Below are 14,255 nucleotides of genomic sequence, written 5' to 3' on the forward strand. Positions count from 1 at the left end.
CTCCTATCTCTCCGACCGGTCGCAATCTGTGTTGACGGGGGCAGCGGTCGACCCCGAGGCGCCTTGTTTGTGGGGTGCCACAAGGGTCGATCCTCTCGCCCCTCCTGTTCAACATTTATGTGAAGCCGCTGGGTGAGATCATCCGTGGTTTTGGGGTGGAGTTGCATCAGTACGCTGATGATACTCAGCTGTACATCTCCACCCCAGACAATCCCAACGATGCCTTGGAAGTGATGTCCCAGTGTTTGGAAGCCGTGCGGGTCTGGATGGGGAGAAACAGGCTCCGACTCAACCCTTCCAAGACTGAGTGGCTGTGGCTGCCGGCGTCCCGGTATAGCCAGCTGGCGCCATCACTGGTTATTGGGGGCGAATCATTGGCCCCCATGGAAAGGGCTCGCAACTTGGGTGTCCTCCTGGACGCACGGCTGTCTTTAGAAGGGCATACGACGGCCGTGGCCAGGGGGGCCTTCTATCAGGTCCGCCTGATACGCCAGTTGCGCCCCTTTCTGGATCGGGACTCCCTACGCACGGTCACTCAGGCACTCGTCACCTCTCGTCTGGACTATTGTAACGCTCTCTACATGGGGTTCCCTTGGGGTGCACCCGGAGGCTCCAACTGGTGCAGAATGCGGCCGCGCGGGGGATTATGGGAGCGACGGGGCGCTCCCATGTGACTCCTCTCCTGCGCAAGCTACATTGGCTCCCGGTGGACTTCCGGGTGCGCTTCAAGGTGTTGGTGATCACCTTTAAAGCGCTCCATGGCTTAGGGCCAGTGTATCTACGGGATCGCCTCCTGCCACCAATTGCCTTCCACCGGCCAGTTCGCTCCCACAGAGAGGGCCTCCTCAGGGTGCCGTCGGCCAGGCAATGTCGGCTGGCGACCCCCAGGGGGAGAGCCTTCTCTGTGGTAGCACCCACCCTCTGGAACAATCTACCCCCAGAGATATGAGTGATCCCAGACCTCTGGACTTTTCGTCGGGCTCTCAAAACCTATTTTTTTCAGTTAGCCGGGCTGTCCTGATTTTATGATTGTTTTAAATAATTTTGATATGGTTTTAATTGGAATGTTTTAAATTAATGGGCCAAATTTATTTAATTATTTTAAATTTATTTTAACTTTGGTATATAAAATGTTTTATTTTTTGGCTGTTCACCACCCTGAGTCCGAAAGGAGAAGGGCGGTATAGAAATTTGAATAAAGATAAAGATAAAGAAAGATAAAGATGAGAAAAAAATAATTATTTCTACATCGACTACTTTTAAATTATTCAAAAATAATTGTCCTTCTATTTTCCCCTCTAGTTTTTCCCCTCATTGTAAAAAAATAATTATAGGAGTGACAGAAGAACACGGTGGAACTATGGAAGTTGGTATTACCTGTACCTTTCTTTCATGAAGAATTTCTTGAATGGGGCAGAACAGTTCCACAATAAAATACTTGTTGGAAAAATCTAGAATTTATTACCACTTGTGATAATCTTGCAAATACCATCTAAAATACCCAAGTGTAGATATATATGTGTACAATATCAAACCACTTTCAGAATTAAAATGGTAGAACGTTATTTCATGTTATTGAAGCTATTGATGATATCATATTACCGTATTTATTTTTGATATCTAAAAAAAGCCATGAGAAGCTTACTATTACAGTGAAAATGATCTGAATCTATTATGTTACTATTTTTTAATTCAAAAAGAAATTATAAATATGATTGTCCGAAGACATGATATTGATTTTATATTGATTTTTTAAAATTCTCCTCTCCCTCCATTTCCTCTATCCAGGCATGCCTTTCTGCTATAAGGAAAATCCTGGATGTTATATCTGATCTCAGCTTAGTATATGTTCATCATCTTCTGCTGCTTAAGTTCTTTTTACAATATCCTGATCTTATGGGAAGATTTGGTCACAGCATCCTTCAACTCTGGTTTTCCTATGAAGATTTCTCCCAAAATGAATATGAAGATGCTGCCACAAGAGGTTCTGTTGACTTTTCTGACTCTTCAATCAACTTTAATAGTTTGATTTGCTTGCTAAAAGCCAATCCCAGTGCTATACTTGTATTACTGGTATGTGATTTTACAAAAATGAACCAAATTATAATCTAAAATTATTTAAAGTATAGATCTGTTTCCAGGATATAAAATGAAGTATAGTTTATACTATACATAAATTCTCTATTCTCTGTTAACCATTTTCTGTAGAATTTGAAAAACAGAATAAGAAAGACTTTAAAGTGAGGAAAATGTTTTCAGTATTTCTTATTTTATTACATTTAGCAATAGTATTTTCCATTCCCCCCTGCCCAGCATTTTGGTTTTGGTTTCTCATTAAATGTTCATATTAATGTCTGTAACATAAATGTAAATAATGTTATCTACATAATTGAAGACTGAGTTGTTTTCCCACTCAGGATCTAGTCTGCTTTGGCACCAATGAAGTAGCTCAAAAAGTCTTAATTTCACTGAAAAATTTCTTAAGAATAGCTGAGGATATCCATGTCTGTGACCTTCTTCGAAGCCAGTTTCTACAGATTTTGCAACAGCTTTTAGTAGAAAATAATTCCAGTATTTCACAAGGTGAATAAACATAAATAAGTACCAACTATTCCAGGGAAATTTAATTGTGAAATGCTATTGGATGTATTGATTTATTGAATTCTCTATAGGTATGTATTTGAGCAAGATAATATTTTTAGTCGGCAGCTGACTTTTATAGTTAGCAATGCCCTTCTATTCATGAGTTCCGTATTCAGCACACATAGAAGAAACACTGGTAATTCTTCCTTTCTGCTTTGGAGAGGAATGGTCTGGCACAGCTTGATTATCACTGAGACACTTTTCATAACTCTGATATAATGTTAATATTTTTCTCTGTTTTCAGGACATACAAATAGATCATTTTTATATTAAATCTTATTAATTAATTGTACACCCTTGAGATTTAGTGTAGTATGGTACTTGAGCAGGGGTGGGACCGAAAAATTTAACAACCAATCTGCTGCACGGTTGCTGGGTGGGCATGGGCATGGGGGCATGGCCTACTCAGCCTCCTGCACCACGGCGGGGGGGGGGGGGGCGTTTTTTCCCTCCAGAGGCTTTCCTGAAGCTTCCAGGGGGGCGAAAACAGCCTCCCCGGGCACCGGAGGCCCTCTGGAAGCCGGAAACAGGCCTGTTTCTGGACTTCCGGTACTTCCAGTAGACCCGTTTTTCACCCTCCAGAGGCTTTTCTGGAGCCTCCAGGAGGGCGAAAACAGTCTCCCCTGGGCATCGGAGACCGGAAACAGGCCCGTTTCCCGACTTCCGGTAGGCCTGTTTTTCACCCTCCCAGAATGTCTGCGCACTCCCTGCGCTTACCTCGCATCTAAAATGGGCCACGTGGAGACTCTTGGGCGGGGTCAGACAGTCCTTGTAACTACTGGTTCGATGAACCAGATTAAAATTAACATCCAGTTTGCCCGAACTGGTCCGAACCGGCTGAATCCCACCCCTGTGCTTGAGGTACTGGACAAGCAGCATGGAGTCCACCTTTAGCTCTGGAAGCTCACTGGATATTTTGGGGGCAGTCTCTTTCTGTCAGTCTAACCTACCTCATTTGGTTGTTGTGGGGGATGATGACGATGACAAAATGCTATATATATTGCTTTGAGCTTCTGAATGAAAAGATGAGACATAAATCTAATAAATCTGGGTTCCTATAATAAAAATTATATAGTAAACTACATAGGCTGCCATTTCAGATATAAAATGAGACAATACTTTGCATTAATGCAACGGAGATTTGACTGTTTTTGAGTAGCAAACTGAAATATGTAAAATTTAGGGAAACCTACAAATCTACAACACTGCTGCTTTTTTGTGTCAAATGATTACAAACCTAAATTGAAATGAAAAGATAGATATATGCCCATTTATAAAAGCAATGCTTAATTCAACTGACTAATTCATATTGTAGCTTTTATTTGGCTTTCTGGGTCAATACTTTGTAACAAAGGGATTTAGTGGAGATAATCTAGTTACATTCTGACCTCAAATGGCTATACACTTATACTAAATTAACTTGAGTGAAAAAAAGCCCACCACTATGTATGAGAGTTTGGTTCAAAAATGTCATTAAAATACAGGTGGTACTCAACATACAACAGTTTAGTGACTGACATTACAAGGGCACTGAAAAAAGTAACATGATCATTTTTCACACGACTGTTGCAGTATCTCCATGGTCACATGATCAAAATTCAGACACTTGGCAACTGATTCATATTTATAATAGTTACAGTGTCTCAAGGTCATGTGATTATCTTTTGCAACTTTTTGACAAGCAAAGTCAATGCGGAAGCCACTTTTACTTAACAACCATGTTATTGAATAACTGCAGTGGTTCACTTAACAACTGTAGCAAGAAAGATTGTAAAATGGGGCAAAATTCACTTAAAAATGTATCGCTTATAACAGAAATTTTAGGTTCAATTGTGGTTGAGAACCACAATTGAACTTGCATGTTTTCCTGCGTTTTCCAATTATTGCTTCATGGGGCTTTTTTTTTTTGTTTTGTTTTAGTAAGCCAGAATGTGCCACTTTTGTTAAATCTCCTTTTCCTGGTTCAGCTGAGATATGCAACAGAACAAGAGTTGGATAATACAGGTTTCAGACTGCTTCGCTTAGGTGAGTGTCTAAATTTGTTTTGGATATTTGAAGTAGGGATAACAAGAATGTAGAATTTGCAAGCCAAAATAGATAGATCCTTCCTTCCTTCCTTCCTTCCTTCCTTCCTTCCTTCCTTCCTTCCTTCCTTCCTTCCTTTCTTCTTTCCTCCCTCCCTCCCTCCCTCTCTAGTGAATTTAATGACATTTGCAATTACATTTTAAAAGAAATTAAATACATATTACAGTGGGCTTCTTCAGGTGCACAATGCCTATAGAAATTACATTTCTTTCTTCTGTAATAGTGTAACCAACTCTATTCCTCCTCCCAACTTTTTCTAAATGTTATAATCATATCAGCTTTTCTTCAGCATTGCAGTTTGAGAATGATTGGTTTTCTTTTTTTTCTTTGTATCACTTAAGAGAAAGGATGTTTTATGAATACATAACCATTACATCATTATTTCAGCATAAACAACCTTATACAAAGGATAGAAAAAGGATAAGAATAAAGAAATTAAGTCATGGGATAAGAAAAAATGTATAATTTATAATAATTGTATATAATTAAATCTAATTTATATCAACATTTACCCTCTCACTGCAGGTTTTTATTCTTACAAAGCATCTTTGCCTTTTTCCCCTTTAAATTCTTCATCTATCTCAGGATCTCATTTAGTCCATCTAGCCATTATTCCTTTGCTCCTCCCCTTCTTTTCTTGATTATTCACTCCAACTCATTTGCACAGATAACTAACTACAGGTGTACTTGACTTACAACATTTGTTTAGCAACCTTTCAAGGTTACAATGGCATTGAAAAACTGATTTACAGCCTATCCTTTGCATTTATAACTTATAACCATTACCGAATCCCTATAATCACAGTAGAAATTTGGGTGCTTGGTAACTGGCATGTATTTGTGACAGTTGCAGCAACCAATGGTCACATGATTGCCATTTACAGCCTTCCCAACCAGTTTCCAACAAGCCAAGTCAATGGAGGAAGCTGGATTTGCTTAACACCCATATGATTCACTTAACAACTGCAAGGATTCGCTTTACATCCGTGGCAAAAAAGGTCATAAAATCAGGCATTACTCACTTAACAATTGCTTTGCTTAGTAATAGAAATTCTGTCCTCAATTGTGATTGTATGTCAAGGATTACTTGTAACTGTAGATACAGATTAAAAAACTGACTTTTTATTGGAAAGTTGAAAGAGGTGTGAAATTTCAGACATTTTGAGTGATACACTAGGCCAGTGTTGGTGAACCTTTTCGGCACTGAGTGCCGAAACAAGAATGTGCACGCACGAATGGTGGAAACTGGAAGAGAAGCCACCCGGTGCGCATGCGCATGCTGGGAAGATGATCTTCTGGTTTCCAGCGTGCGCATGCACACCAGCCACCTGATCTTCTCCTTTCTGGCACACACGTGTGTGCAAAGACCAGCTGGCCGGCATGCATGCGTGCGCCGGAACCCGAAAGAACAACGGGCAATTACTCATGTGCCTGGAGAGATGGCTTTGTGTGCCACTTCCGGCACGTGTGACATAGGTTCACCATCACGGCACTAGGCTTTGTATGTCATGTTAACAACTATCCTCCAAGGCCACAACTTCCGTTGTCCCAATTTTGGGAGATTTTTTATTGTATCACTTAAAACCTTTTTTCAAGGGTCCAACCAATTCTGGGTGACCTTTACCGATTGCAAATAGAGTGCTCACACTTATTGAATCCCCAAATTTATAGAACTTATAAAGGCAGTTATATAATAAGGGAGATTCCTCAATCAAAGAGGGCAATCTTTTTTCTTTTATAGTGGTGCAAATCTCTTTTTCAATAGTGGCAGTATTTTTGGAATGCATTTTCCAAAAGTGCATTTGGAATGCATCTGCATATATCAGGAGACAACACACTAAAATAGTAATGATGAAAATTGTGCTTTCTGAAATAAGTATTTAGTCAACAAGAACAAGGTTTTTTTTTTTGTTCTAGCTTGTGCCAGGCATCTGCTTTCTTAGCTTCAAAACCAAGCTCCTTGAGCCAGATTGTCACTATTCCTCTATAATGTTTTTCTGAGGATAACTACAACAGCTTAAACCGAATGATAGTGAAAAATTGCCACAAAGGTGCTAATTACTAAGCACAGCTGTGACTATATTCACTACGGGATTGCTCTTCTGTTTTTTTGAAGCAGTTGGTCTTGTTCGTGACAATGATGACATTTAAACTTATCTGATTGGTAGTCTGTGTTCGTGTAGCTATCCCCAAAGATTTCGCATATTAAAATCTGTAAAGGATGACTGTTATACTGACTGCAGTATTTCTGTTATGCAGTTATCAATTTGTGTGGGAAATGTAATCCAACAGACACTGACATTCTTCAGCCATCCCTGAACTTCCTTTATTGGAGCCTTCAGCAGACAATTCCTTCCAGCCAACAAATAGGTAAAAAGTAAAACAATTGCTGTGTTGTATGTGATAGAATGAATACTTTTCCCTAATAAGGACTTAGGGTCATAAATTATTTTCAGGATGGATGTTTCAAAAGTGCTTTTTTTTCCCCTTCAAAAGGCTACTAGACTGTTTTTTATTTGAGAAAGAAGATGTTTCACTTCATATTCAAGAAACTTCATCAGTGATGCTTCTTGGATGAGAAGTGAAACATCTCCTTCCTCAAATAAAAAACAGCCCAGCTGCCTTTTGAAAAAAAACATATTTGAGGCAAGTATAAGAAAAGAAGTAAGATGGCTCCCTTATTATTAATGTTCCTCTGCCTATTATTTTTTTCTTTTAGTTTTTCTTTTATAGTTCTAAATACTTTAAAAAAATTATTATATAATAGTTTTATAAAATGACGTGTATTTTTACTGGATTGTTGTATGCTGCTTTCTTGCGATGGGCAGATAGAGAATAGGAATAGAATAGAATAGAATAGAATAGAATAGAATAGAATAGAATAGAATAGAATAACTTTATTTTCACTTTGAATGTACATTAATCGGCATACATTAAAATGAAATAGACAGACAGATGTGTTGTATACAGCAAAGACCCTATCTAGTTGTAGTTCTCTTCTTTATAATTAATGCTTCTCTAAAATTGTATATTGTTGAGTTCAGATTATCAAGTATTGCATGTCTTTAGCTCAGCAAGTTGAAGTTTAGCTTTGATATTAAAACAAATATGCAAATATGCAAAATTTCCTCATCCATAGCAACTCTTATAGTAGAAACTAGTAACTAGTTGCACTTGAGCCAATTATTGAGCCAAGGTTATTTGATTCTATTGTGTACTAGAATAAGCACATCATAGTTAAATCTTTTTTTAAAAAAATCTCTGTTATGTGATGGAAAAAATAAAATATGTACATTCAGAGACTTATTTTCTGCTATTAAAGATAGGTACCAATATAGAACTGTTTGAAAATAGGAATGCTATTTATTATTTCTATTCAAAGATTTAGTGGTGGGGGCAGCTGTCTTACTGAACATAATATAACTAAAATATTTATTTTAAAAATACACCTGTTGTTTTTTAAAGAATATGCGTTATTGTGTTATAGTATCTGTGGAAACTCTTTCCATACCACTCAAAAGTATTTTTAAAAATAGTGTTCTCTTTTTGTGTATAATCTCCAGAGACAAAAATATACAATTTACTGAGATTTGCTAGGATCTTTAGTATAGATCAAGAGCCTTAGACCCATGGTATTTTGTTCCTTTTGATTTCAGTACTAATTTGTAATTATACCTGGTTGCTACTGACTTAAGTTATACTTGTTACACCTACAGCTTGTTGAATCCTTTCTTCTTTTACAGTGGTAGTATTGTTACTTTCCAATAAATCTTTGATAGAGCTCCTTGAGAAAGTCCTCTACTGCACCTGGATGGCAACCTCTTTCTCTGAACCTGTCTTCTCCTCATCCATTGAATCACTTATTTGTTCTGCTTGGCTTTTGACAGCTTCACTCCTGACTCAACAAAATATTTACAGTACAGAGGTTAGAAACACCGGTTCTCTGGGCTTGGTGGGCATGGTGTGGCTTGGTGGGCATGGCAGGGGAAGGATACTGCAAAATCTCCATTCCCACCCCACTCCAGGGGAAGGATACTGCAAAATCCCCACGCCCTCCCCACTCCTGGGGGAAGGATATTGCAAAATCTCCATTCCTGTCCTACTCTGGGGCCAGCAGTATTTGCTGGTTCTCCAAACTACTCAAAATTTCCGCTACCGGTTCTCCAGAACCTGTCAGAACCTGCTGGATTTCACCCCTGGAATAGACAGAGAAATATGAAGCTCCTTTGGTTGTATTGTGGGATAAATGTAAGGTAGCAAATTATAGAGTTAGAAAACACAGAGCATGGAAATGAATTTGTGAATCTTAGCAGAATGTTTACTAACTAGATGGGAAAATGGAAGATGATATTGTTAGATATTCAAATGTGGTTTTTGTGCAGAATGAATGCTTGTTGATAAAAGTGAAAATTATTATATATATAAATATACTGTATTGTATACTATATTGTATAGTGCTGCCTATTTTGTTAATATGGAAATGAAAGTTTGGTATATCAGGAAAAGCATAAAAATTAAATGCTGTAGGAATGAATTAGAACAATAACTATTGTCACTTTAAATATACATTAATTGGCATACATTAAAGTGAAATTTCGTTGCATACAGCTCTCAAAGGGTCACTAAAGAGTTATTTAAAAAGTGTTGTTAAAAGAAAAAGAAACTCTGCAGAAAGGATGAATAATGTGCTTTGACCATAGTGATAACCATAAACAGTATAAGGTGAAGTGATTTGGTCATATAGAGAAAATAAGCTGTAGGACTCCTGGCGAAGTTCTTTTTTTGAGTGGGAAAATACTGAACAAAAAAAAATACATCTTCTGTGCATCTGTCCTCAACCAATTCATTTGATTCCTTTCTGAAAGGTTCATCACATGATCTCCTTGGATGTGGACAAGGTCTTCAATGCAGCTGCATACAGAAAAAAGAGCATATTATTCTTTGGTAAGTAACATCACAAAAAATAAATATGTGAACACAAAATATCCTAAGGATATTCTTAACAGTAAAAAATAGAAGTTCTTGGGAGTTCTCCAACAATATTACAGGTGTAATAATAGCCAATATTTATCAATATCACAGTTTCCCATCCTCTTTCATACCTCATGAATTTAATGCAATTTCTTCATTATGCTCCACTTAACACATGAATTTAGTATACTTTACTTTCATTGATAGGATGATTTTTTAATGTGCATATATTAGATAAAAATCCAATACGAAGAACTAAAACTTGAACAAGAGAGAGCATAAATTCAAGTCCCTGCTGGTAGCTATTGTTTTCAACTGAATATCCTTATGACTAATCCTAGTTATGCTATACTATATTAAAATGGTGATTTTCTCAATTTTTGTGGCAGCAGACATATATTGAAAATAACATACATAAAAATTAAGCAGGAAATTTATTCTTCTGCAACGTTTTAGTTGAATTTTCATTGTTTACTGATCTCTTTGAAAAATAGTAGCAAATCATTTTTTCAAAAAACAGATCGATAAAATTGATAGAATATTTAGCCCCGCCCCGGTACATAGCAACCCCCCCCCGGAGATCTTAATTATGCTGGTTAATGACCGCAATAAAATAATTTACTACCTTTTAAAACTGAAAACTAGGACTTTGGGCTAGTTAGTGGGCTTTCCAGTAAGGAGACTACATACTGAACTGTCCAAATACATGGATTTTTATGTGTAGCCTAGGATCTCTGAAGTGTATGAGGGAAAGACTTATTTTATACTAATAATTGGTTTTATATACAGTTAGCATCCTTCAGTTTTTGAGAGCCTTCTTTAAGCAGAACCTCTGTTCATCCTTTGTGAAGTTTATTGTCCAATCTACAGATGAACAGGAAAAGGAACTGCCACAGTCAAAAGAGAATATTTCCTTGTTTCCACTGGCTATGTGGCATGTACTGTCTTTGGTTGCTAGATTACAAAACCTACTTGTCCAGGTAAATTTTACTCTTAATATGGAATTGAAATATTAATTGTAGGACTCAGCAAAGCTGATTTATTTCAAATGAATGGAGAAGTGTAAAGAGAATACAATCAAGTACACTTTTTCTCACTTTTGAACTTTCTAATGATGCAAAAACTACCAGAAACAATTATTCATAAAGGTATAGATTTATTCTCAATGTTGTAAAGCCACTGTCTCTTGCATCTGACACCTATTTGTGAGAAGAATTTTGGAACATTCAACAGGATCCATAGGTACATGCATTTCCCCCAGTCCCTTGACCAAGTCAATATTAATTCCAGCTGCCAATGGGAAAACACTAAAAGCATCACTTCTCTACTTCCTTGTTATTCCTTTGCTATGTTTTCTTTTCTGCAGCAAGGAAAATGGTTTTTAAAAGATTACTGTGCAATGATATGGTAATGTCATCCCACAGAACAGCCAAAAAGCAACAGATGATTGTGACATGCTGTTGCTTTAAATTCATGAAGGACGAGGAATCCCAGGAGCTGGGATGAGAAGTAAATTCACGCTTCTTTTCTGTTAAGTAGAAAATTGATTGGCTTGGTGCCACAAAAGAAGGACAGCAAAATTGTTTTTGCTGTATTTCCTTTGGAGTAGGAACAGGCCTGTTATAGTTCCAAATTGTCTCTGCATATTGAACAATCCATGATACTGGGGCAAATGAGGCAAATTCCTTTGCTTGTGAAGGACTTCCTAAATGTTAGAGCATTTTCAAATATTTTATGTCCTATGAGTCTCAAGACAACCTTAAGATTATGAATTATCTTTTTACTCACTTCTGTTATAATTTCAGGGATACCTTTTAGATGAATTTGATAATGTATTCTCTCTTTTATGTTTACAGAAGGACTTTTTGCTATCACAGACTGTTATTGGATGTTTTGAGGTCTTGTTGGAATATCTGCACCTGAAAAATCAGAGCACCGGTACAGCTTTCAATATCTTTGTGTATTCTTTATTAGTAAAAAATGCTTTACATTGAAATTATTTTGCTTTGCCTAAATGGCTTGCAATCATTGGAATCTCATCACTAAAGTGGACATAAACCTAGTAATATAAAATATTTTTGTACTGAAATGAAGATTTACAGTATTTCAGATATTTAATAGTTGCCAAGATAACAATACTTTATAAAGAAAAATAAAGAGTTTATAAAGAAAAACATATCAATTTGGGTATGGCTGGGTGATGGTATAAAGATGTTATAAGTCTCCAGTGCAGAAACGAATGCATACCATCCTAATTCCCATACTCTTCATGCTATCTCGAGTTTACTGGGATGTTAGTCTTTTGGGAAATGGACTGGTTTTCATGGAAAAAATCATGGATAAGGGCAGCTTATTGAAGTTTATAATTTCCAGTGAAATAAAAGCAGAATTAACTCGACTGAACCATGTTTTATATTTTACACATGGCAGAAAATCTTAATAATCTATTTTCATTACTGAATAATATAGCAACTCTCCTAGATTTTATATTATCTGAATAGATCTTTTCTTCTACTATTATATTTTTGTTTTGAATGACTTATAAGTAAACCTTGACTTATGACCACATTTGGGACCAGAATTTCTGTTGTTAAGGCAGTTCTTAAGTGAGTCATGCCCAATTTACAACCTTTTTTATCATGAGCCGTGGTGGTGCAGTAGTTAGAGTGCAGTACTACAGGCTACTTCTGCTGACTGTCAGCTGACTGCAATTTGGCAGTTCAAATCTCACCAGGCTCAAGGTTGATTCTGAGGTGGGTAAAATGAGGACCCAAATTGTTGGGGGCAATATGCTGACTCTATAAACAGTGTAGAGATGGCTGAAAGCACTGTAAAGCAGTATATATGGTAAGTCTAAGTGCTATTGCTATTGTTAAGTAAATCACTACAGTTTTTAAATGAATCATGCTGTCATTAAGAAAATCTGGCTTCCTTCATCGACATTTCTTGTCACAAGCCAGTTAAGGTCATAAATGGTGATTGAATGACCCTGGGACAGTGCAACCTTCATAAATACATGCCATTGTCAAGCACCCAAATTTTGAATATGAGATGCTACAGCAGACATAAATGCAAGGACCAATCATAAATTACTTTTTTCAGTGCTGTTGTAACTTTGATGGTAATTAAAAGATTTGTTTTAAGTCAAGGATTACCTGTAGATTGTTTAAATTGTGGGCAGCATATAAAGAGTACTTTTTTGAGAGAAATTAATTATTTTACTTCCATTGTTTTTCCTCTGTTATTTTTTAAAAATCTTGTTTGCTGGTATAAAACTAGACTTAACTCAGTACAGAATGAATAATACATTTATTTGAGGATTATTTTCTTAGATTTCTTTCTAAGATATTTGTGGTAAATTTTTCCACTTCCAGCATATCATATTGCCTCACACCCATGGAATAAATTTTTGTTGATCACACTTTTAGATGGTAATGAGAATTCCTTTCTTAACTCAGAAATTCTTAGACTCATTAGTTTGGTGAGTATGATGGTTGTTAACCATTAATTCCCATTGTGTTATTCAATTGCATTATGACTGTTTTAACTGAATTGTTCCATTTAGTTATCACTGGCAAAACATGAGTGAAACACCATTTATAACACAGTGAGGACTGGATTATGCTGTAAACTTGGAAGAGCCTTAAATATGCATATGTTTTTGTTAAGCTTAAATTTACAGGGAATGTAACCTTATTGTATTTCTTTAATCCAAATAAACTCTTAAATGCAGCCACTATAATTCTGATTTTGATCCAAGCAGGTGTATTAGAGAGGATACACTCAATTTCTTTGCTTGAAAACGCTAACAATTCCCTCTATAATTATTATAATTTTTCTCTAGCAAAGCGAATAGAAGTTTGTTGAAACATTTGTTAAATAAGGTTAATGGACTTAATATATAATGTTAAACCAGAAAATATGATTTATAAATAACACTGTTCATAGAAGCACTATCAAACAAACTGCATAATAATTTAGCACAAAATGTGAGTCTAACCCTTGTGCATTGGTATGATTTTGTTCAAAGGAATGTTGTACATATTTGAATGAAAGGATGCAATTTCCATTGCTTCAATCAAAATCTGACTGCCATGGATGATGTTCAATTAAAAATCCCCCAAAGATTAAAACTATTTAGGAAATCTGTTTATTCATATTCATCAGTTTCAGCTGTTTAGATGTTCAACAGTAAAAAAAAACCAACATTCTTAGGGCTCAGGAACATCCTAACTTCCCTGGTATGAGAATAGCCATTACAGTAACCATTTAGTTAGCATAGGAATACACATTACCCTCATCTTGCCATGAGCCTTCATGTAAGCAATCTACATTTGTCTTTTCTTGTGCTATGTGAAAAGTTATGTTTTAGGACTTCCACTGAGTCAAGCAGTGCTATATAGTCTGTATGCTGCACTTCATTTTCTGTAAATAAATGGCTTCACTCCAATTGGCTACTTTGTGCCATGGCAGAAATGGCCCCTCTGCTTCTGTCATTGGTTGCTCTTGTGAGATATAAGACCCAAATATTTTAATCCTCACAATTCATAAACAAG

The 14,255-nt window shown here is 36.6% G+C and overlaps 1 protein-coding gene across 8 annotated transcripts in view; it reads left to right on the plus strand.

Moving 5' to 3' along the window:
- MEI1 (meiotic double-stranded break formation protein 1) overlaps positions 1–14,255 on the plus strand; it is a 41,783-nt gene that overhangs the window by 22,897 nt on the left and 4,631 nt on the right. For 2 of the 8 annotated variants that reach the window (XM_087873126.1, XM_060694588.2), the window contains exons 20-28: positions 1,789–2,073; positions 2,418–2,583; positions 4,564–4,668; positions 6,988–7,098; positions 8,472–8,653; positions 9,594–9,672; positions 10,489–10,679; positions 11,556–11,637; positions 13,074–13,180. In XM_087873126.1, the coding sequence (XP_087729252.1) occupies positions 1,789–2,073; positions 2,418–2,583; positions 4,564–4,668; positions 6,988–7,098; positions 8,472–8,653; positions 9,594–9,672; positions 10,489–10,679; positions 11,556–11,637; positions 13,074–13,180 (1,308 nt within the window). The remainder of the gene's footprint in view (positions 1–1,788; positions 2,074–2,417; positions 2,584–4,563; positions 4,669–6,987; positions 7,099–8,471; positions 8,654–9,593; positions 9,673–10,488; positions 10,680–11,555; positions 11,638–13,073; positions 13,181–14,255) is intronic. The other 6 variants (XM_087873125.1, XM_087873127.1, XM_087873128.1 and 3 more) reach the window with 6 other exon arrangements.

The sequence above is a fragment of the Pantherophis guttatus genome, chromosome 7 (assembly GCF_059756535.1).
Source record: "Pantherophis guttatus breed Tessera chromosome 7, ASM5975653v1, whole genome shotgun sequence".
Taxonomy (NCBI): Eukaryota; Metazoa; Chordata; class Lepidosauria; order Squamata; family Colubridae; genus Pantherophis; species Pantherophis guttatus.